We start from the raw sequence: 23,597 nt of genomic DNA, 5'->3' as shown, positions 1-23,597 counted from the left end.
AGAGATAGAATCAAGCACCTGTTTTTAATAGGCACATTTTCAAAGTCTAGATGTACACATACATCAAACTGTTTTTAATGGCACGAGTATTTTTTTGAAAGTTAAGCCTTCCAGTCTCTAATTTTAGAGTCATAAAGTGTTTTAAGTTCTGATGAACCTTTGGAATCATGTTTTAATCCTATAGCTCTACAGTTAAGTAAACTATTTCAGAAAAGAGTAATTTCATGGGTTATTTATTCACAACTGTAAAATCCGTTAATTATGAAAGATATAAACATAATGTAATAGCTATTGTTGGCTAAGAAACGTAAAAATCATTAGTTAGGATTAAATCTTATTGTCTTCCAAATTCCCAGTTTCCTTCTACTATTTAAAAAGATATTATCATTTACAGCATAAAATTGGGGGAAAAGAGCTTTGTGTTGAGAAATCAAACATTTTACATCTGTAGCTTAAGAGATGCCATAGCTCTGAAATATCTTCACTCCCATGACAGAGTGTCTCTCTCTTTTAAGAGAGGAAAAAAGAAATCTAATAAAAACTCTAAAAAGAAAGTTTGTACAGCTCACTTGTCAAGAGCCATGATCCAGGATTCCCAGGATAATACCAACAATTCTGTTCTCTCACCACAATGCCCATTTTTCCTTTTAAAGATCTTTCTTCCTTATGGGTAATAAATGAATAAAGTAGAATCAGACAGTATGATAAGTGGTTGAATTCTTCCTCTATGCTTCACCAGTACTACTACCTGTTACTTGATGCCCAATGGACATAAAAAAATCTGTGGGAAACTGCTCAGTGCTGGTTATGTTAAACACAAGTTTCATAATACCAAACTTCACCATTAAGGCGTTCGAGACCACAACTAGCAGAAAATTTTGCATAACAGCTATTAAAATCTTACCTGTACTTATCTTGTACTTTCTGCTTTATATCCTGCAGAGAATCTTGGGAAATATCTCGTTCGAGGTAGCCCGAAAGCACCTCCGTGGCATTCTCTAGATCTGCTTGGTTATTCTGCAAGAGAAATAATACATAATGAATGTTGCCTTCAAATTAAAGCAAAAAGATAAACCATTTTAACTGGTTTGTTTACTACAGATCACTCTCAACACTGATACTTTCACCTATAGGAATATATTCTCTCTTTTCCAGAACAATTTTTAAAAACTTCAAAAAAGCTACAAATCTATCCACTACCGCCTCTGCAAGAATACTGAGGACAATTTGAAAGAACTGAAAGTCTTTTGGAACCTTCTAGATCTGAGAGCTATTCTTTAATAAACTCAAAGGAAACTTGAATTAAAAACCAAAACCCACTTTTGCTCACATTTTTGCTGCACCTATACCTGGTACACCTATTTCAGAAAACAATGTGTAGGGCTGGGGAGACAGCTCAGTTGGTAGAGTGCTTGCCTTGCAAGCACAAAGCCCTGGGTTTGATCCCCAGCACCGCAAAAAAAAAAAAAAAAAAAGAAAGAAAGAAAGAAAGAAAACAATGTATAGAAAATTAAAATTTTATTATCCTTTAGAACTATAGCCAGTTCCATAAAAGGTACTCATCTAAATTTCCATCTGCTAGTCAGTATTACTGTCAACCCACTTATGGGTATCAATATTTCATGCATCAATTTTAAATGATCATCTTTATTTGAAAAACCTTTACTGCTTAAAGCCCCTCTTTTAGTCATTACTCTCCACAATAAGTAACCACCATATTAACTTCTAATAGCAGAGATTAGTCAAGTCTGAATAAAGGTTTTTACTTAGAACTTATGATGTGACAGGTGGCGCACAAACAAATTACTTGGATCTCTCAAACCTCGTAATATACTAAAACGGTAATATTCCCATTTTAAAAGAGAAATAAGAAGTTAAGTAATTTGCTCCAAATCAACAGAGCCAAAAAATGATAAAGACAAGTTTCAAATCTAGGGCTGATTTCAGAGCTTGCACACTTAGTTACTAGTTGGCTAAATACATCAATTTGAATGGAGTTTAGTACAAAAAATAAAAATTTCTCATATCTTTCTAATAAGTACTATGTTTATCAACACTGTCTGAACCAATGAGAATCTTTAAAACCCTCTACATATATCTATGAAAAACCAAGAAGTCCTACAACACAAAGTGGGCTTTTTCCCTATCCGAGAAATCATTCTTACCTCAAAGATAATGGACTGGTTATTCTTTTTGAGGTAGAAAGCGAAGACATAAGTGTACATGAGTGTGGCACGACACTGGCAGAGGACATCAACTGCTTTCTTCAGGAACTGCACCTCAATCCAGGACATGTTGTGCTGTTGCATCTCCTCCATTTTCTGCTTCACCTGAGCATACAGTTTGTGCTCGAAGCGTAGACTCTGCATGTGGTTCATATAGCGATTACAGTAGAACAGGTACCTCTGCAGGGCTGCTCTAGATCGCTGACCCATTAAGAAAAATAAAGATCATATAATTACTGTGCTCAAAACTCAGTATCAAATTATATTATGTAATACTCCCACATCTGAGTATATAGCCAAAAGAACTGAAATCATGTTGAAGGGATACTTGCACTTCCATATTTTTTCAACATTGTTCAAAAAGAGCCAAGATATGGAACCAATCTAAGTGTCTATTAATGAATGAATGGACAAAGAAAATGTGGTATTCCTACACAGTGGAATACTACTCAATCTTAAAAAAAAAAAAAAAAAAAAAAGTGGGGAGGGGGGGGATTGTTTCTTGTGACAAAGTGGATCAACCTGGAGAACATTATGCTAAACCTGGCACAGAAAGACAATACTGTATGATCTTACTTAACTTACAGAAGTAGAGAGCAGAATGATGGTTAGGTGAGACTGTGGGGTGAGCAGGCGAAGAAAGGGGAATTACTGATCAATGGGTACAGTTTCAGACACACAGGAGGACTAAGTTTTGAGATCTACTGCACGGAAGGGGGACTACAGTCTTGGTTATTTAGTATGCTTTGAATGCTCTACTGTACTTTCCAATATAGCAGCTATGAGTTACATTTAAACTTAAAATTAAAAAAATTAGTCTCTTAGCACTCAATAGTCACATCTGTGGTCAGTAGCTACCAAAACTAGACAGTGGATATAAAGAACATTTTCATCATTCCAAAATGTTCTGTTGGATGATACTGTTCTATAGCATGAAATAAGATATAAAAAGCAGAATTTTTTTTTCCTCTCAGTATGGGGAAGGACTGGGGTGGTAGTACAGTAACACTAAATTTAAAAAACCCAGCCATGAAGCCATCAACAGTAATTTCAGCAAACAACATATATGCCAAATGAATCTTGAGTTTTGCTGATTTTGTAGTTTTCTTAGTTTGGCTGCACAGTTGTTAAGAGCAGAAGAGTTTACAATTGGGTTTATGCTTATACACATTTAAGTAATATTCTAATGAATATATTTAAATCAATATTGGAATTTGAAGATATATTTTTCTCTTTTAAAGGATCTAAATAAAGCCTATGAAATACTCATAATTTATAATTACAAAAGACATGGTGTTTTTGCTTTTTTTTTTTTTTTTTTTTTTAGTACTGACAATTGAGCCATTTAACCAGGGATTGAACCCAAGGATGCTTACCAATGAAATACATTCCACAATGTATAATCTGAAAAAAATATTTTTGGTACTGGAATTGAACTAGTAGTGCTTTACCACTGAAATACATCCCCAGTCATTCTTTTCATTTTGAGTGGCATTCAGAAAAGCAAAGAAACAAACCACCAGGAAGTAGCCAACAACCTTGCCCAACTAAGTGTCCATGCTTCAATTTTGTGGTATCTGCCTGGTTATCTGTTTAATTATGACTACATACTAGAAAATAGTGGTGTTTTATTTTGAGGTAGAGTTTAAGTTGCTGAGGCTGTCCTTGAACTTACTTGCAAGCCTCCTAACTCAGCCTCCTAGGTTGCTAGGATTTAAGGTTGGCATCAGAATGTCCAGATTTTTAAATTTTTATTAATTAATTAATTTATTTATTTATGATACTGAGGATTGAATCCAAGGGCACTTTACCACTGAGCTACATCACCAGCTTTTTTGAGATAGGCTCTCACTAAAAGTTGCTGAGACAGGCCTTGAACTTGCCTCACTCTCCCCAGTTACTAGGGAAATAAGCATGGTGCTCTTATACCTGACTTTTTATTTTGAGATGTCATCTTGTTAAATTGCCAAGAGTGTCACTAAACTGCTGAGGCTGACCTCTATCTTGCAATCTTTCTGCCTCAGCCTCCCAAGACACTGGGATTCACCGTATTTTTGAATCCAACAATGTAACAGACTACATAACATATATATATGGCTGAGAAAACCATTTGAAAAAAGTATTTTGAGGAAAAAGAATGAACAAATGTAAGAACTATTAAATTCCAGGGTTCTATAATTAGGACAGAATTACCACTGAAAGGAACTCAAAGTGTTGTAACATATAATCCATGCCTAATCTTTGAATCCCTTCTATAATTGCAGGTCATTTCTCTATCTGGTAATAGGGAATTCCCCAATTTCTGAGACAATTCATTTCAAATCAGCTCATCTATAAGTATTAGAACTTGATGAGCAATGAGGTAAAAACAAAAAAACAAAAATGAGTGACATATTGCCTATAAATAGCACAAGGGTCATTTAACAATTATTCTCTACTCTCCTGTTTTAGCAGGGGGTGGGAGTGAGTGGTATCAAGACACTAGTAATACCTGAAATTATGCAACCTGACTAGATTAATTAAAAGCAAGTCAAGAAATAAAAATGTTCCTGATAAGCATTTTTAGATAAGATTTCCTTTCTAAACATAAACAGATATGCTGTATTTAATGGAGTGTTTATTCACAATTGGGGCCAGGGGAAGATTGGGAATTGAAACCAGTTCAGTTGAGCCCTTTTCATAAGCTACATCCCCAACACCTTTTATTTTTTTTTTAATTTTGAGACAGGGTCTTGCTAAGTTGCTTAGGGCCACAGTAAGTTGCTGGGATTATAGGCATGCACTACCACATCCGGTTTCCACAAATCTTTCAAAATTGAAAACTTCTGCTAAATTATTCCCCAATGAATATGCAATGTGCATTCCTATTCAACTGTTATTCTATTATAAATGTACTTACCTCCTGTGCATCTCTTGCTGCCTTTGCATCATCCTCATTATAGCGGTTACAGTTGTACCTTTAAGTAAATTAAAAGGATTCCATAAAGCCATAAGTCGATGAAAAGGAAATAAACCAGAGAATACTCTTTTCTTTTAAAGAAGTTAACCTTTACTTATTTGTTTTTATGTGGTACTGAAGATCAAATCAGTGCCTCACCCATGCTAGGCAAGCATTCTACCACTAAGTTACAATCTCAGCCCTAAACCACAGAATTTAAACCTGGATTTAGGGATTATTTAGAACCAACATTCTCATTCACAACAGATAAACTGAGAAGTTAAAATACCCAGGGTTCTACTGGTATTATAATAAGATTATTAGGCTATTCCAAGGAACTGAAAGGGTTGTTAAATGTAACACACTCCTAGTGTTTGAATTCTCTGTAATATTTGATCCATTCTCCATCCAGTAACAGGGAACTCCTCATCTTTTGAGGCAGTACATTCCAAATCAGCTTATCTATAATCATTATAAAACACTGTTATCTAGAAGTTCCATTTACTATCTGTAGTTTCTAACTCCTTTTTGAAGAGATTATCTTATCTCGTGGGCCATCTGTTATTCAAACCTATTTCTGATTTTCTAGAGTTATTCACCTTATCTGCTCTTTTATAAGTCAAAGAGAACCAATAATTGGCAGCCTACTCTGTAACAGACGCTGTGCTATGTGCTTTACATGCTATCACAGTTAATTAAGTGACATTTAAAACTGAAAGATACATTAAATATAAGGAAGGAAGGAGCACCCCCATAGAAGTCAGTTCGTAGTAGATATAAGAAAGAGTGGCATTTCCTTTGTTCTGGTTACTGCATCTCTTTTTGGGAGCCTACTTTCTGGGAGCAGCAGCTATACATGAGTACTAACTAAATAACATGTACTTGGCTAAGGACTTTAAATGTACTATCACATTTAACACCCTCAAAATACCATAAAAAAATATGTATTATTCTTATTGAACAGATAAAGAATTACACTGGGTGGGAGTGCGGAGGGAGTAGTGGGGATTGAACCCAGAGGCACTTTACCACTGAGCTACCTCCCCAGCCCTTTTTATTTTTCTCTTTGAGTCAGGGTCTCACTAAGTTGCTTAGGGCCTTGCCAGGTCACTGAAGCTGCCCTCAAACTTGTAATTCTCCTGCCTCAGCTTCCCCAAGTTGATGGGTTCACAGGTGTGTCATCATGCCTGGTTTAAGAATTACATTTAGAGAATAAGTAATATACACAAAGAGGTATTTTAGAGCTGGAATTAAAAACAAACTTGCCTGCCAACAAAGACTCATGGTCTTATCCAGTGAGTATATTATTCATATGCTGTTGCCATGTCTTCAGAATCTTTTTAGATCAAAAGGGAGTTTATTTTCTTTTAAAAACCCCAGTCCTCCCTCTTAAAGGAAGAGTTCTGAATTTAATTTATATGTTGTTAAATTGAATCTGTTGTTCCAGCTTATCTAGATTTGCAAAGGAGGTGAGGGGAGGTGCTTGAGATTGAACCCAGGGCCTTGCACATGCTAATTAATAATAAGCACATGCTCTAATTGACTATGCTCCCAGCACCTTCACGATATAACAGTCAACGTATATTCAATGCCTCTTTTATGTTAGTCCAAAATGTGCATGATTCTTCTATTAATTCAAGAAAATTATCAATAAAATTGACCAGAAACACAGTATGCACTTAATATATTTGAGGGGAGGGGAGGCATGAAAGATAGCAAGCTTTCAGTAAGTTTTTAACGCAAGTTTTTAAAGCATTCCCAGCCTAAGGAAGACACAAATCCATCATGTGTACTATGAGAAGCAATTTATCCCAAAAATCCCTGTCCATACTCATCGAGTTGGCCACAAACTTCTCAGTCACAATCAAATACCCTGAAACCTAGAAAACATTCTATATTCCATCCTCCTATTCATATCATTTTATTCTGGAATTTCACATGAAAGAAAAACTAAGTTATATGATTCAGGTGTAGTTTGTGGAATCAAATCACAAACTTAAGAAATGTGGGATTACATTTTATCTGTTCCCAGTCTTTGATATTTCTGTATTTTCCAAAATTACTCAGAAACAATCAACAATTGATCTCATCTTCAAGTTTCTGAAGTAACCCAGACAACAATTCACTTAGGTCAGGAAATTTAATATTAACTTTCCCATCCTGGATCATAATCCTTGCCTGAGAATACTCTATTCGACCTAGTCCAAAGATAACTCCCCTTACCAATACTGATCAACTATTAACATCTCTTCTATATACTATATCTTTAAAAAAGTTTCCATGTAACTTTTTTAAAAACATATTTATGAACCTCATCCCATGCTGGGCTTCAACCTGCCAACATGGTACAGATTTTAAGGCTAGGAAAGCAAATACTTAGGATTCATTTATACCTCTAACTCAAATAACTCTGGAATGCTACTTTGACAATTCTGAGGCACTTAAAGGTATAAATAGGAAAAAAAAAAACATAATTCACTTGCAGTGTCAGCATGCATAAAGGTAAGGCACAAGCAGCATTTTCTGATATCTGGTCCAGGTCATTATTCATTTTTCCTATCTATCAACTGTTCTGTACGCTTTTCTGGTTGCAGTACAACTTATTTAAAATCTGAGTGTGATTAGAGATATTAACAAATACATACATCTTTAATAACTCTTCTTTATCCTCTCTCCCCATCACTAGGCTTGCTTGCTTACAAGAGCACAGAGCAAATTTAGTTTCTAGAAACAGTGTAGTCCTCCAGTATGCCTTCTTAAAATTTAGATAATCTGTCTGGCTAAACCCCAAATACCCTTCCTTGGCTCTGACAAAAGTATAATTTCTCTGCCCTCCCAAAATGATGGAAGTCTTTAGAACGCTTCATCTCTGATCATCCATTTTCCAAATAATACGGTGTGGTGTTTTATTACAATGGCAAAATTTCTTTACTTGCACTTAACCAATCAGTTTTTAACCTGGCTCAGAAATAACTTCAGAGAGTTAATCCCTATTACAATTCCTCTAATTAACACGAACGATGAAAGATCCAATGAAACTACAGAGAAAAACTTGTAACTGTCTTAAGTTCACACCTTCTTCACTTTTTCTTGAACCTGCATCTGCTTTCCTCCAATCTACTCTCTACAAAGTGCCAGAATTATAAGATAATGTATGTAAATCTCTTAATACAGAACTTTCTCATCTAAAAAAAAAAAAAACAAAAACAAAAACACAGCTCAAACTCTGTCACTCCCACTTAAAATCCTTGTGATAATATCAAAATTAGTAGGCTCCAGTCTCTTTCCAAACTCTTTTCCTATTCCCCACAACTTACCAGGGTCACAAACTCAAACCAGCAAGTAACACAAATTAGTAAAGTGAGCCCTTTGCACATTAAAACACTCAAAACATTAATTTTCACTATTGTCAAAAAATGTGCTAGCTCCCATTTTTCTCAAAACTCAAAGCATCCTCGTTCTAACTTGGACTTTTCCAAATAAAAAATATGAATGGAATAAAAGTATGTTTCACTACTAAATGAAAAACAGTGGTGCCATGTGATGCAATCAGCACTCTGCCCAAGGATTATGCATTTGTGGATTCACTCATTTGCAGATAAAAAATATCTGGGGAGAACTGCATCTATACTAAATATGTACAATTTTTGTCATTGTTCCCTAAACAAACTATTATATAGCATTTTCATTAGGCATTATAAGTAATCTAGAGATGATTTAAAATATACAGGAGGATGTGTGCAGGTTATACACAAACACTATAATACTTTTTATAAAGCACTTGAGCATCCCCAAACATGAATATCCACAAGGGGTCCTGGAACCCAATTCCCAGAGAATTGCAATGAATTAATGTTATTACCCTGCAGTCTTGGGGAAACAAAATCACACTGAAAGGCAAAGACCCATGTAAAAGACTGCTTCCCGGTTCTAGGTGTTTGTTACCAAAGAGGAATATAGGCCTTAAGAAGATAAAAACATGGACTTTTGTTGGGCAATTCTATGATTTTTAAGTTTGATAAAAAAATGTTGGTCGAATGCCGTCCAGGAGTAAGAAAAATATACTTGCAGGTTGGGCTTTCTCAACAGCTTTTAGTTGCCTAGAGAGACATGCTAGATGATGAAAAAGTCACATTCTTTTCACATCACTCTTTGTTCATGCTGCTCCTTTTACCCTAAATGTTTTTTTTCTACTACTTTTTCAACTAATGAGCTCTCAGCTCTTTTTAAAAAGTTCATCTCAATTGTTACCACCTCTGTGAAACATGCTCTATGGATATTTTGCATATACTTCTCTTGTAACATAGCTCACACATCAATTTTCGTTTATTTAGTTCCCAGGATAGTAATCTTATTGAGAGAGAAATATTATTCAAAATATGTGGCACATATCACATACTTATGTGAATATATTCTTCCATTTCCCACAACCTACCAGGCAGATCCATGTGGTTCCCAAGGGCCAAGACACACCCAGCAAAATTCTGCTTTACAGTTCTGGTTACGACAGACCATGTGATTACAACCGCCATCCTTCTCAATTGTGACATGGCATTTGGGACATTCCTATGAAAAGAAACTATAAAGTTGGTGTCAATGCTACACTAGGTTGTATTACTACCATTGAGGAGAAGCCATTTCTAGATTTGATTTACTTATTATAATTAATACATGTAAAGCACTTAGAACAGTGTCAAATATTAAGCATTAAAAATGACTTCCTCAGCCTCCTGAGTTGCAGTGATTTACAAGCATGTGCCATCACACCCAGTCTAAGGATATTTTTAAGTGGGACTGAGGGACAAAAACATTTCAAGTACTTTAAATCAGATACATAGTAACAGTTTTATGGAAAGTAAAACATTTTGTTCATGTAAATATATTCCCTAGTGTTATTTAGAAATAATTATGTAGTATTTTCCTACATCCCATGCACTGTTCTCAGTGCTTTATATGCATCCTCATATTCCTTACAGTAGTACTATTTTTATTTCCATCTGTGAGATGAATAAACTATGGAAGGAAAAAATAATAACCTAGTTCTTGGTCACACAGGTAGGAAATGGGGATCCATACCCAAGTAATCTGCCCTCAAAAGACAGGCAAGCAGGAAATCAGGACTTGATTAATAAAGTCATAATATTCCCCAACTTTCTTTGGCCAAACATCTATGTTTTAAATTCATTTCAGTGTGGTCCATTAACTATGCTACAGAGAAAACATGAAATTGTTTTCTGTAAGTTTGTTTCATTTTCTTAGTCTCTGTTAAGCTAAAGTCTCTGACCTATAGGCCTTTTTTGTTTCTGAAAAATCTTGAAGAAAAAAAAAAATCAATCTTACTTATATTTTATTATACCTAGAAGGTAGACAACTTGTATTTATTTTTTGTCGTTGTACTTGCATATTTACATTTGATGTCTTTAGCCCCCATAAAAGAAGAGTTAATCTAGTTATACAATTTGACCTTTGTCAAACAGACTGCACTGCTGACAAACTATACTGCTTAAAAAGCAGGCTAATGTGGCAAATTTTTATTATATATTTTAGGTGAAAATTTTTTAAATCCTTCACTTAATTTTACATATTGCCAAAGCAGCAAATTTTAGGAATAAAATAGGTTTCGTTTTACATTTCTTGGTTGTAATTAACCAAATAGTATTAAGCCTTCAAAAATGTTAAGATATCATGACAGTTTGCAAGTATGCCCAACAATACTTATATAGCTGCCCTCTTCTAAACACTAATATAGGGCACATTAAAGAAGCTGGACCGTTAATGAACATTTGTAATGGGAAACCCTCCAATTTTCAAAATGAAGTGCTTTACTAGGAAATTCTTTTAAAATAGCAATAGAAGTATCTGCCTTCCTGATTAGAGAATATTTAGCAAGGTTTCCTTGAGTGATGTGTATTATGCTTATCATGATGTTTATTATGTTTGAGAAAGAACATAAAAATATTGATTGCTACCATATAGTCCTTACAGATTCAGGCATTTGTTTTGTGTGACAAGACTGACTGTTTTAACTGCAAATGCATTCTAGGAAAGAGAAATACTTGTATTATACATATAAGTATGCAAAGTATATCCTTAAAAGTATGTGTTGACCACGGTTTAAGCACCGTACAAAGCTATAACTAGTACTGATCAAACAACTCAGCTTTTTTAAACACCATCTTTATATGTGAAAGACAGTATTACAAATGAATAGACAATGAATCACCCTATCATTCATTATCTAAGTCACTTACTATCCAGACAAGACTGATTTAAATAAAGGATAAATGATTATATAATTTTCTATTAAGAAACTAGTTCTGTATACAGTATGGAAACAAATGCTTATTTATTATTTACTAAGAGCAGTGCTCAAAATTACTTTCATTTGTAAGATACTGGGTCTGATGTTAAAGAAGTGGTTCAGGGTAATAAGATGAATTCTCAAACTAGTATCATGAGCAATGTACTTTAAAAAAAAAAAGTGATAGATGGAACTATATATCCTCCTTCCCCCATTGTTTTTTAAAAAAATTTGATACAGGGTTTTGCTAAGTTGACCAAGCTAACGCCAAACTGGTTATCCTCCTGTCTTAGCCTCCCAAGCAGCTGAGATTACAAGTGTAAACCATCACACCTATTCAGAGCCAAGTCTTTCAATAAGTCATAATTCAAAGTTTAACATGAAGTAGACGTGGAGAGATTGTTTTGTTAAATCTAGTTCAGTTCTAGAATAAAAACTTAATGGCTCCTCAGTTACTATGCTCAAATACTGCCCCTAAAGAATAATTCCTAAAAAGTAAAACTGAGGATTTAAGGAAGAAATGTAAATTAGCCTAAGAAGAATCAAGCAAGGTAGAGTGTACTCTCCAATACATCTGCATACTAAAGGCAGTCAAGAAAAATTAGCAGAGCTTTTTCTTCAAAGGAAGCTAATCCTTTTACAATAAAAGAAAACTAAAGCTGAGTAACTATGCACACTCAGTACAGTACTCAATACTTTAAAGGGAAATTATTAATAGATAATCATTCTTTGGGGGTGCTTGAAGGAGAAGAAAAGCACAAGTCCCATAACTAGGTAAATTTACTGCTTCTGCTGATCCTTATCAGTTTCATTACTAACAGTTCCTGAAGAAAAGCACCAACCTTTGTGTTGGCTGCAATCCAATTGGAGGTTTCACTGTCATCGTCACACTTTTTAATCCACTTCTTTAACCACTGTTTGAAAACAATAACTGTTAGGGTTTTTAAAAAGGCTTAAATATCAGAGAAAATTCCTTCAGCACTTCATTACAGTCAAGCTTAAATGTAAAAGCCAAAGAGCAAGATTATCACTAGACTTACTTTCTCTCGAACCAGGGAAATCTCATAGATATAGTATCTACTATACATAAAATCAACCAAAGGAGGATTTTTCTCTAGCACAAGCTGAATGGGGAGTCTAGAAAAGTTGAGCTACAGGGAGTGCTTTTCCCCAATAATAAATCCTACTGAGAGGTGCCTTAACCATGACTATGGTAATAATAATGAACTGACTTGACTTCCCAAAGAATATTCCCTAAATACCTACAATAATCACTTGAAATAAAAAGGTCACAATAAGATTTTCTATTTAACAGATAACAAAGTCTTTGCATATTATTTTTCATCAAGTCTTAAAAACATACCATCCCATTATTTAAAAATGAAAATGTCAAACTCACCTTACATTTAACAGGATCATGCCAATTTTCTCCACAATTAAAGCTGTTAGGTGACAAAAAGAGTTAAAAGAATGAAGTCCTACTTACCTTACCCTTACAAACCACCCAACCATTTGATGCTTTTTAGTTCCAGTTTCTAGTCACTGGCAAATAAAAGGGGTGGGACCATGATTCTATAGTAAATTACTTGGGAGTTTAAGTGTGTATCAGGATTACCATGTAGTGGTTATTCAACATGTGTGAAATGAAGAACAACAAGACAATGCACTGATGACAATTTCATAACAGTTGTTGTTAGGGTACCTCAGACTCTACTCAGAAGTTTCAACTAATGCTTTATCAGAATGTATTCAATTTTTACTTAGTACTCCAAATGAAGAGTAAAATTCTGACTTTGTAGGTCAATTATATTCAGGACATTAACAGGCACACTTTTGCATAAATTAAGAGATCAATCTCATAGTCCTGTAGAAATAAATGGTGTTACCTGGCCTAGGTATAAAATATGACTAAATATGCTCTTAGTGTACACACACATATACAAGATTGAATTTTGGAACCAGCATTATGAGCAATGTACTTTAAGACAAAAAATTAAAAACAAAAGCCAAGAGATACACTGCACTACATTCAGCTTCCCCCCGCCACACATCTTTTATTTTATTTTCTTCAATTTTGAGACAGGTCTCAGTAAGTTGCCTAGGCAACTACTATGTTCACTGACAATTCATTTCTGTTTTCTAGGTTCATGGCACATGCAAGCATTTTGTGAAAAAAGGGTGGATAAGTTATAGTAAATTAAGAACAAACACAAATGATTATGAAAAACTAACCATAATATGATTGATTAATGAGCTAATCTAGTAATTTAGGAATGCCAAAAATTCTTTTTGTCAAAGAAAGGAACAAAGTACTATCGATTTAAGTTAAGTCACAGAAATTATTTCTGAAAAAGGAAGATGGGAAATGGGATATATTAGGGGACAGAGTTTCATATGTATGTGTTATGTTTTATTTCCTAACAAAAACATATAAAGTTCTAATTTTAATTTAGCTGGGTTGCAGTTACATAGATATTCGTTAGTGTGATAACATCTTAGAAATATTTCATATTAAAAATATACTTAAGCCAGGTATAGTGTTGCATGCCTACAATTTCAGCAGCTTGGGAGGCTGAGGCAGAAGGATCACAAGTTCAAAGTCAGCCCCAGGAACAGCGAGCACTAAGCAACTCAGTGAGACTTTGTCTCTGAATAAATACAAAATAGGGCTGGGGATGTGTCTCAGTGGTTGAGTGCCCCTGAGTTCTATCAATCCCTGGTACCCAAAAAAAAGGAGGTGGGGGAGCGCTGGGGTTGTAGTTCAGTGGTAAAGTGCTTGCCCCTCACATATGAGGCACAGGGTTTGATCCTCAGCACCACATAAAAATAAATAAATAAAATACTGTGTCCATCTACAACTAAAAAAATATTTGAAAAACAAAAGAAAACACTAAGAAGCAGGTTTGGATTCAGATTCCACCTTTTTTTAAAGGGTAAACTCTGAAACAGTAAGGCACAATTAATCTTCATTGAAATAGCACATTTTATACATGTGTATGTTGACTATACCTGCATTTTTGAAATGCATTTAGGCTTTTAATGCATAAGCCTAATTCTGTATCTGGGGGAAAATATAGGTAAGGGGTAAAATAACTATTTCCTAGCTCCACAGGGCCTTGATTGATCGCCTTTTCACTCCTACTAAAGATCCTCAAAGGAATGGAAGATCATCTCAATTTCTTCTTTCTATGGTTCAAACCTAATCACAAACGATATTAGGAGGTGGAACCTTTGGGAAATGACTATGTCATGAGGGCTGCCATCATAAACAGGTCTAGTGCCCTTAAAAAAAGGCCTCAAAGAGCTGCCTTGCTCCTTCTATCATGTGAGGACACATCAAGAAAAGTACCATCTATGAACCACAAAGCAGGCCCTCACTGCACAACAAATCTGCTGGCACCTTGATCTGGGAATTCCCAGCCTCCATAACTATGAAAAGTAAATTTCCATTGTTTATAAGCTCACCCAGTTTATGGCGTTTTGTCCATGATTGACAAATGAACTGACAATTCATTTCTGTTTTCTAGGCTCATGGTACATGCAAGCATTTGTGAAAAAAGGGTGGAGAAGTTATAATAATTAAGAACAAACACAAATGTTTATGAAAAACTAACCATGATGTGGTTAACAGCCTGAACAGACTAAGATACAAAATTAGTACTGTGAAGTGGGGATGCTGTTTTATCAAAACTCAAAATGTAGAAGCTGATTTGGAAAAAGATAATGGGTAAGGTCTGGAGGTATATGCTAGAAAAAATTGTACATTATCGTGGACAGATTATTAAGGGTGATTTTGGTGAGGGCTCAGAAAGAAGTGTAGACAAAGTCTCAACCATGTTAGAAATACCTAAGTGGTTGTGAATAGAATGTTGGCTGAAATACGGCCTATAAAGGCCATTCTGATGCAGTCTCAGGTGAAAATAAGAAACATGCTGTTACAAACTAGAGGCAAGGCTGTCTTTACTATAAAGTGGTAGATAAGCCTGTTAAGCAATCCCAAAAGACACTAAAACACTCTTTACTACCTGGTGTCAGAAATTTCACAATAAGTAGAATCTAGAATCCACAGGCTGAAATACATGCTACAGAACTCCAAAGTCTCCAGTTGGCAAGAAAGCCGGGCATTGGAAAACTCTTAACACTTAAAACCACAAAATTCACCTGCAAAATTTCATTCTATAGTATTAAAACTTGTGTAAGTAAAAAAAAATTTTGAAAAGACTTGTGTACTATGTTTGCTAAACTGAGATAATCTAAAAATATAGCAAGAGCGATACAGAACTCAACACAGGGCTGGGGAGGTAGCTCAGTCGGTAGAGTGCTTGCCTTGCAAGCACAAGGCCCTGGGTTCGATCCCCAGCACCGCAAAAAAAAAAAAAAAACAACTCAACACAATTTGACAAAAAAAGTAATCAACTCAAAATGAAAAAACTAACTTCCTGTCTTGGATCTTTTAAGTTTGCTCCCATGTAAGTTACAGTGAAGCATAAAGGAAAATGAGATTATAACTGCATTTATGCCCCATGAAAAATAATCACAAAGTTAGAACATCAAAGAAAGAGAAAACATTATTCAAGATGTGACTTTTCCATTTAATTCTTAATTATAAAACTATATATGGTATTCTAAACCAACATCATGCACCTCCCTGACTGAAGTAAATTTTTTCCATTTTATTACCAAGAATAAACAGAAAAGCTTACATGCACTACTTCTATTTAGAAAATCATTTGCTTACCAAAATTGGCGCCCACATTTGCAGCGAACAGGTTTAGCATCAGGATATTGAACTTTAACAACATGGTGGCAATCTGGGGCAGGACACCACTTTAACAGTCGATTGCACTGAAACACAAATAAGAAAACTTAAAAATGCAGCAAATATAAAAACCTGCTATAGTCTTCATTGGCAATGCTTATGGATGCACTGTTTTCTCAAGATTATTAATCCCTTGAACACATAGTTTTATAAAATACATGAATGATTTTCTTATTCTAGTTTCAAAATTCCACTGAGAAATTTTTGAAATTATTCATTATGTGATTCTTAACAAACAAGTTTATTTATGATTGTACTTCAAGGCAATTTTCATGAGATGCAAAAAAACCAGATGTGCTTCAATTCAGGGAAGACATTTAGATGCTACAGTATAGTTTAAGATAAGTTAAGGCATATATATGTAATTCCTCCTTCTGACAAAAGAAAGAGCTAAAGTTAGTTTCTAAATTACAGGGCAAAGTTGCATTTTGGTTCTTCAAAATACCTTCTTTCCTTTTTTCTTTTTGCTAGTGCTAGAGATCAAACCCAGGGCCTCACACAATCTAGACAAGTGATCTACCACTAAGCCACACCTCAGTCTGGAAATATAACTTTAAAAGTATTTTTATTAAGGAACAAACATGGCTCAAAGTAATATTCTGCAGTAGATTACAAACTCCACTGAAGCTGGGTCAGGTGGGGCATGCCTGTAATCCTAGTTACTCAGGAAACTGAGGCAGGAGGATACAAGTTCAAGGACAATCTCGGGAACTTAGCAAGACTCTGTCTCAAAATAAAACATGAGAAGGTTTCAGGGTGTAGCTCAATGGTAGTATGTCCCTAGGTTCAATTTCCCATACTATAATCAAAACAAAAAACCTCCACTGACCATTTCAAGAAATATACTATTTCTAAAATGTGCTGTTTTCCTATTTACTCCCTAACAGAAATAAAAACTATTTTCTAGAATTAAAATACCAAATTAATACTCTCTTATGGGGGCTGGCAAGCCCTTCCGATAAAGTCAGACAGTAAAGATTTTTGTTTTATAAGCCATTAATGCACTCTGTAGGAAGTACTCAATTCTGTCATAGTAGCACAAAAAGCAGTCATAGAACAAATGGCTATGTGCAAGTTCTAATAAATTTTTATTTGCAAACATAGGACATAATTTGCCAACCTGTGCTCTAAGAAAGAAATATAACAAAAGTAACTACAGTGTTCTTGGGTATAGTTCATAAATAAGATAGAAGGGCTTCACACTTTCAACAGGTTGTATGCTTGCTTGTTTTCTTGGCTGCTATGGATCAAACCCAGAGCCTCACCAATGAAAGGCATACTCTCTGAGCTACATCCCCACATTCTATATTTTTAAAAGTAATATCTCCTTTAAAAAACAATTCCTTTTTTTAAAAGAAGGAAAACTTATTTCACTTACCTCTACAAAGCTATTTGTTATTAAATGCTGATACTTTAATTTAACTTTTGAATCTGTTATCAGGCGCCTGAAACCAAGAATAAAAACAATTTATTAGGAAGTTTTCAGCCAAGAGTATTTTCCACATTTATAACAGATAATCTTAAAAACTGTTTATGCTATGGTTATCACACAACTGCCCTATGTGAAAAATACTGAACTGCACTTATGCTGCTATCAACAAATATAACTCATCAAAATTATAATTTCCAACTTTCTATAGTTTTATTTTGGTAGACATTTTCCTCATGTTTCTTATAGTCTAAATATTCTGTCTTTACACCCAGTGTGTATTATAAACCTGAAGACTTACCAACTATTGCCAAGTTTAGCTCACTTCACAGTCTTCTGACTCTGATATCATGCCTTAAGACAGCAATTCTTGGTCACATTTTTTTAGATCCCCCACCCAAATTGGTATGTGAAATAGGCAGATGTTGATAGGAATGTTAAGGAATGAATCCACATTTTCTGATATCTAAAGCTTATATAATATTTAGAGTCTTTTTTATCTGGGAATTCTTTGTCATTAAATATTCAGTGACTGCAACCTGGCTTCTTTCGCCTACCCTGAACACTCTATAATTCACAACAATTTCTATAACTCACATCAGAAGCCCATAAAAGTGAGGAACCCTGAAGCTTCGGTTTCATTCCTTTTATGGTAAAACCCTTCTGAATGTGTTATAAGAAAATGGTGTTAAAAGTGGGATGGGCACAGGGAATAGGGAAGATAACCACTGAAGCCAAGAAGAACCATATTGAACATACATGGGATTCACCCCATTGAAGTTTTTTAAAATGAACAAGACAAGTCTGGCTTCATCTAATTCTTAAGCTTCATATTTCCCACTCTCCTTCCATAAGATCCTATCCTGTCCTATGCCACCTTTTTTTTTTTTTTTTTTAAAGTCCTGTCATCTATATTCTTGTATTTCCTGAAAACTAGTAAGTACCACTCTTCAGAGGTATTGCTTAAGACAGCCTCCCTTGGAATTGAAAGAGGAGAATGTCATGATGGGATTCTAAGATGGGACAAACTATGTTTAAATAATGACTTCATAACTCTCTAGCTATGAATTGAGGGTAAGTCCTGTGAACGCTATGTGCCTCAGTTTACTAATCTGCAAATCAGCAGAAATGAAGAATTGTGAGATTGGAACAGTGCCTGGCAAACAGTAAGCACCTAATAAATATTAATTGCTATATTATTATATTACTTCAATCAGTTAAAATATGTTGTTATTCACTCGAGGAAGCCTTTCCTGACAATTTGCCACACCAGTCCAGATGTGGAACACCTCTCAGTTCGCCGGGCATCTAAAACATCTCCTTTATAGATAATTCACTGTAATTTTAATTAGACAGTTATCTACATAATCATCAGTCTAATATCTACCCTCCTGCTCATTTATACCCAAACAATAAACTCCATGAAAGGATCTTTTGTATCCAGCCTGGCTTGAAGAATGTGTTCATTTCTTAAATGGGTAAACTATATGCACGCATGTTGAAAATGAAATCTAAAAGTAATTAATATATTTGGTACTTCCTCACATAATTAAACATGGCATTACTATATGACCCAGCAACTCCTCTCCTAGGTATATATACTCAAGAGAATTAAAACCAGGCCTTCAAAAAAACTTGCAAACAATGGTCACATTTTCATACAACAACAAATACTTTCACAAAAAGTAGAAATATCCATATACTGGAACATTATTCATCAATAATAAGAAATGAAGTACTAATTCATGTTTCAACATGGATGAACCTTGAAAACACTAGGTGAAAGAAGCAAGTCACCAAAGACCACATATAATTCCATTTATATGAAATGTCCAGAACAGGCAAATAAATAGAGACAGAAAACTGGTAAGTGCTGGCTAGGAGAGGAGAGAATGGTTGAATGAATATTTTCCATGAAAATATTATGGAATTAGGTAGTGGTGATGGTTCTACCACATTACAAAAGCACTAAAAGTCTCGAAATTATATAAATTTTAAAAATTAAAATGGTGACTATGTCACATGAATTTCACATCAATAAAATAAGGAAATGTGATCCAAAGTCAGATGTCCAGGTTCCCAAACAAACATACCTTACATCTATTATTCATAATATTTCTCTGACTTAACAAATTCTAGTGACTTCTTTTTCTTTTTCTTTTTTTTCTTTTGGTATTGGGGACTGAAGTCAGGGGAACTTTACAATTGAGCTAAATCCCAATCCTTTTTACTTTTTACTTTTTGAGACGTGTTCTCACTAAATAGCTTAAGGCCTCTCTAAATTATTGAGATTACAGATGTGTGCCACTGTGCCCAGCTTCCAACATTTCTTACAGCTGACCTTAGCTTAAGAAGAAGTTGCCTAAATCTGGCAAGACTAACTAGGACCCATTACAGTAAAGGTCAGTCAGTTATTAGAACAACGTTCCTACCTTAGTTATCTTGATGGTGAAGAAAAATAAAGTAACCTTCCAACTTTGAGAATAGCATCCTCAAGAAAAATAGTGTCATTCTGGTTTTTAATGTGCTAATTATCTTGACAATGATCTGTTTCACTTATGTTGAATTATAATGCCAATACTTCTAATAGAATGCAGCTATCGGGTAAACAAAATAATCTCTAGTGAAAACTTTCTACACTGCTGAGCAACGTCAGATGCATTAACCACGCTTGAGTTTGGGAATGATACTTCACTTTAATGAGATAACAAAAAAGCTATGATTTGATTTATTTATTTGTTCATGTTGCAGGGATTGAACCCAAAGGCACTTAACCACTGAGCCAGAATCCCCAGCCCTTTTTATTTATTTATTGTTTTATTTTGAGACAGAGTCTTGCTGAATTGCTAAGAGTCTCACCAAGTTGCTGAGGATGACTTTGAACTTGAGACCTTCCTGCCTCTGGCCCTTGGTAACAAAATAATTTTCAATGGCTACATGACATTCCATTTCCCCCCACTGTTGGGCATCTGGGTTATGGGGGTTATGACAATGTGATTAACATCTTTACAACAAATCTTTGCTAATTTTTATTATAAAAATTAATAACATTTACTATTATCTAAATTTTATTTAATCACAAAGATCAAAATGATCTTAGTCATTCCATCTCATCTTTTTCTTCAATCCCACATTTAAACTTGACTGTAACTTGAAAATATAACCAAAATCCAAACCATTTCCTGTCATCTCTTCTACCATTCTGCTCCAAACCAACATCTCTTGTCTAGACTACCATCTCAGTCGAAAACTAATATCCCTGTTTCCATTTAATCTTTTCTTTTGTTTCAAACACCAGCAGTCAATGCAATCCCTCTGCTCAAAACATTCTCATGGCCAAATAAGTAGAATAAAAGCCAAAGAACTTATAATGACCCATCAGTCACCACAGAATCTGCTTCATATGTCCTCCCCCACTCTTCCTTGCCTTCCTTCAATCTGTACTTTTTAAATTACAGTTCAATAACAGTTTTAATTGCTAATTCTTAGCAGTAATTTATTCCACCTGTATTTAACTTTAATAAGCACCAAAACTTGACATTGTTTTATTTCTATGAGACCAGGAAATTATTTCAGTGTGAACTTGAGCTGGGATCCCTTAAGCCTACATTCTAAAATACACTAGCTATACTGTAGTTTTTGTACTAAATTTCCTTCTTAAAATACTGAAGTCAGTGCTTTTCAATGTTTCTCTATGGAGAAATAACAGGCATTCAATTTATTCCCAATGAGCCAAGGAACTTCAAAATTCCATGTTATCAAAGCATTCTCCATAAACTTTGATCCTTAAATATAAACATAACTTAGCCTAGGCAGAGTGACACATGCCTGGAATCCCAGCTATTTGGGAGGTTAAGGCAGGAGGATCACAAATTCTAGGCAGCCTCCACAGCTTAGAGACATTGACTCAAAATAAAAAGGGCTGGGGATATAGCTCAATGGTAGAGTACCCCTAAGTTCAATCCCCAGAACTGCCCCCCTCCCCAAAATATTCTCAAACACTACAGAAAAATATGCCTACATACCCATCAGAAAGGCTAAAACTTTTAAAGACAGGTGATTTATATATATAGGTAGGAGTGTGGGTACACAACCACTTTAGGAAACAGTAGCGGTATATATTCAAGTTAAAAATCTCATTCCTACATACATACCCCAAAGAAATCAGTGCATATCTGCCAAAAGACACATGAGTATATGTTGTAGTTTTTTCACAGTAGCTAAAACCAAACAAATCAGTCAAAAAATTCCAAGTATCTATTATTAGAATATGGAAATACTATATAGAAATAATAATCATCAAATATTCTGGGACTGGAGTTGTGGCTCAGTGGTACAGCACTTGCGAGGCATGTGTGAGGCACTGGGTTCAATACTCAGTACCACATATAAATAAAAGATCCACTGACAACTAAAAGAAATATTTTTTAAAAGATGCAGAAAATTAAAAAATAAACCTTAAAAGTAATAATCAAAAAACCTCCAAATACATGTATCTAACAACATGCATGACCATCAACCACATTAACTGAAACAGACATATTCACAAAAGAACACATGGTACATGATTCATTTTGATGATGTTCAAGAACAGGCAAAACTAACTGATGGTAACAAAAATCAAGACAAGCAGCCAAGGTAAGATGGATACTAACTGGGCAAGGGCATAATGATAAACATTCTGAGTAATGGGAAAGTTCAACACCTTGATCTGGGTAGAAGGACTCAAAAAAAAAAAAAAAAGAAAGAAAGAAAATCAATATGCAGCAAACTGAACTAATAATTAAATAGGAACAATGTTTTCCCTCTGTAATGCAATTAACACACATATTGAAATGTAGTTTGTTTCTTTCCTAAGATGGCACAAACTATATGACTGCACTTAATTACTAAGGATCCAGGCAGCTTCACAAACTTACTCGTGATTTTTAAGATACTGACAGAATGTAAAATGTAATCATCTGACTTTGAGGCTTGGAATAGCAGAGATTTAAAAGATTCCATTTATTTCTCTTTGGGCCCACTCAACCATTTGGTTCTATAATTAATATTTACACAGTTATATTTTAAATGTATTGTTTTATAATTTTCTGATCAATAGAATGGCGGCACCAATTTCCTCACCATACATAGTAAGAAGTTAAGATGTACTGCTTAAAATTGATAGAACAGGAAATATACTGACAAAATAGCATCTAAATTATATTATTTAATTTTTTAAAAAAAAATCTATTTGTTAAAAAGACCAGTATTGCCTTTTTCAAAAGTGGGAAACTAGTCAACAGAATTACACATTATCAGGCTGGAGTTGTAGCTCAGTGGTAGAGCACTTGCCTAGCACGTGTGAGGCACTGGGTTCAATCCTCAGCACAACATAAAAATAAATAAATAAAATAAAGGTATCGTGTCCATCTACAACCAACAAGAATTTTTAAAAAAGAATTACACATTATGTATGTCATGATCTTACGAACCATTTTTTTTTTAAATTCTATCAGTTTAAAGCCTTTCTTTGCGGGTGCGAGGGTGAGCCCTGCATGCTAAACAGAAGCACTTACTACTAAGCTATACCACCAGTCCCAGAAAAAGCTTTTTAAAAAGTAATAGGCAGGGATGGAGATATAGCTGAAAAATAGACTGTCAAGTGTGTATTAGGCCCTGGGTTTCATCCCTAGCACTACAGAGAGGAAAGAAGCAATGGGCATAGATCTTCTAGAAGTGAGCCGAGTTTCTGCCTTCACCTGTTTCTAAAATCTGTACATGAAAATACTATTTTTTAGGCATGATGCATAGGATGTTGAATCAAATCATTAAAATTCCAGATGTTTACTAATTAGTGAAGATATAACTAAATATACTACTTGAAGATCTTGAAAGACTTTATA

General features: G+C 34.7%; 1 protein-coding gene across 1 annotated transcript in view; it reads right to left on the bottom strand.

Annotated features, from left to right (window-relative positions):
* Window positions 1-23,597, bottom strand: part of ARIH1 (ariadne RBR E3 ubiquitin protein ligase 1) — a 115,805-nt gene that overhangs the window by 5,598 nt on the left and 86,610 nt on the right. Inside the window, exons 6-13 of the mRNA XM_079122785.1 lie at window positions 17,662-17,728; window positions 16,203-16,309; window positions 12,864-12,906; window positions 12,307-12,378; window positions 9,599-9,729; window positions 5,125-5,182; window positions 2,166-2,426; window positions 905-1,017 (exon numbers count right to left, since the gene is read on the bottom strand). Coding sequence (XP_078978911.1) covers window positions 905-1,017; window positions 2,166-2,426; window positions 5,125-5,182; window positions 9,599-9,729; window positions 12,307-12,378; window positions 12,864-12,906; window positions 16,203-16,309; window positions 17,662-17,728 — 852 coding nt within the window. The remainder of the gene's footprint in view (window positions 1-904; window positions 1,018-2,165; window positions 2,427-5,124; window positions 5,183-9,598; window positions 9,730-12,306; window positions 12,379-12,863; window positions 12,907-16,202; window positions 16,310-17,661; window positions 17,729-23,597) is intronic.

Source organism: Sciurus vulgaris (assembly GCF_902686455.1).
Source record: "Sciurus vulgaris genome assembly, chromosome: 2".
In the NCBI taxonomy this organism is placed as follows: Eukaryota; Metazoa; Chordata; class Mammalia; order Rodentia; family Sciuridae; genus Sciurus; species Sciurus vulgaris.
Note: the sequence above shows the minus strand (reverse complement) of the source record. Positions and strands in the feature narration are given on the sequence as shown.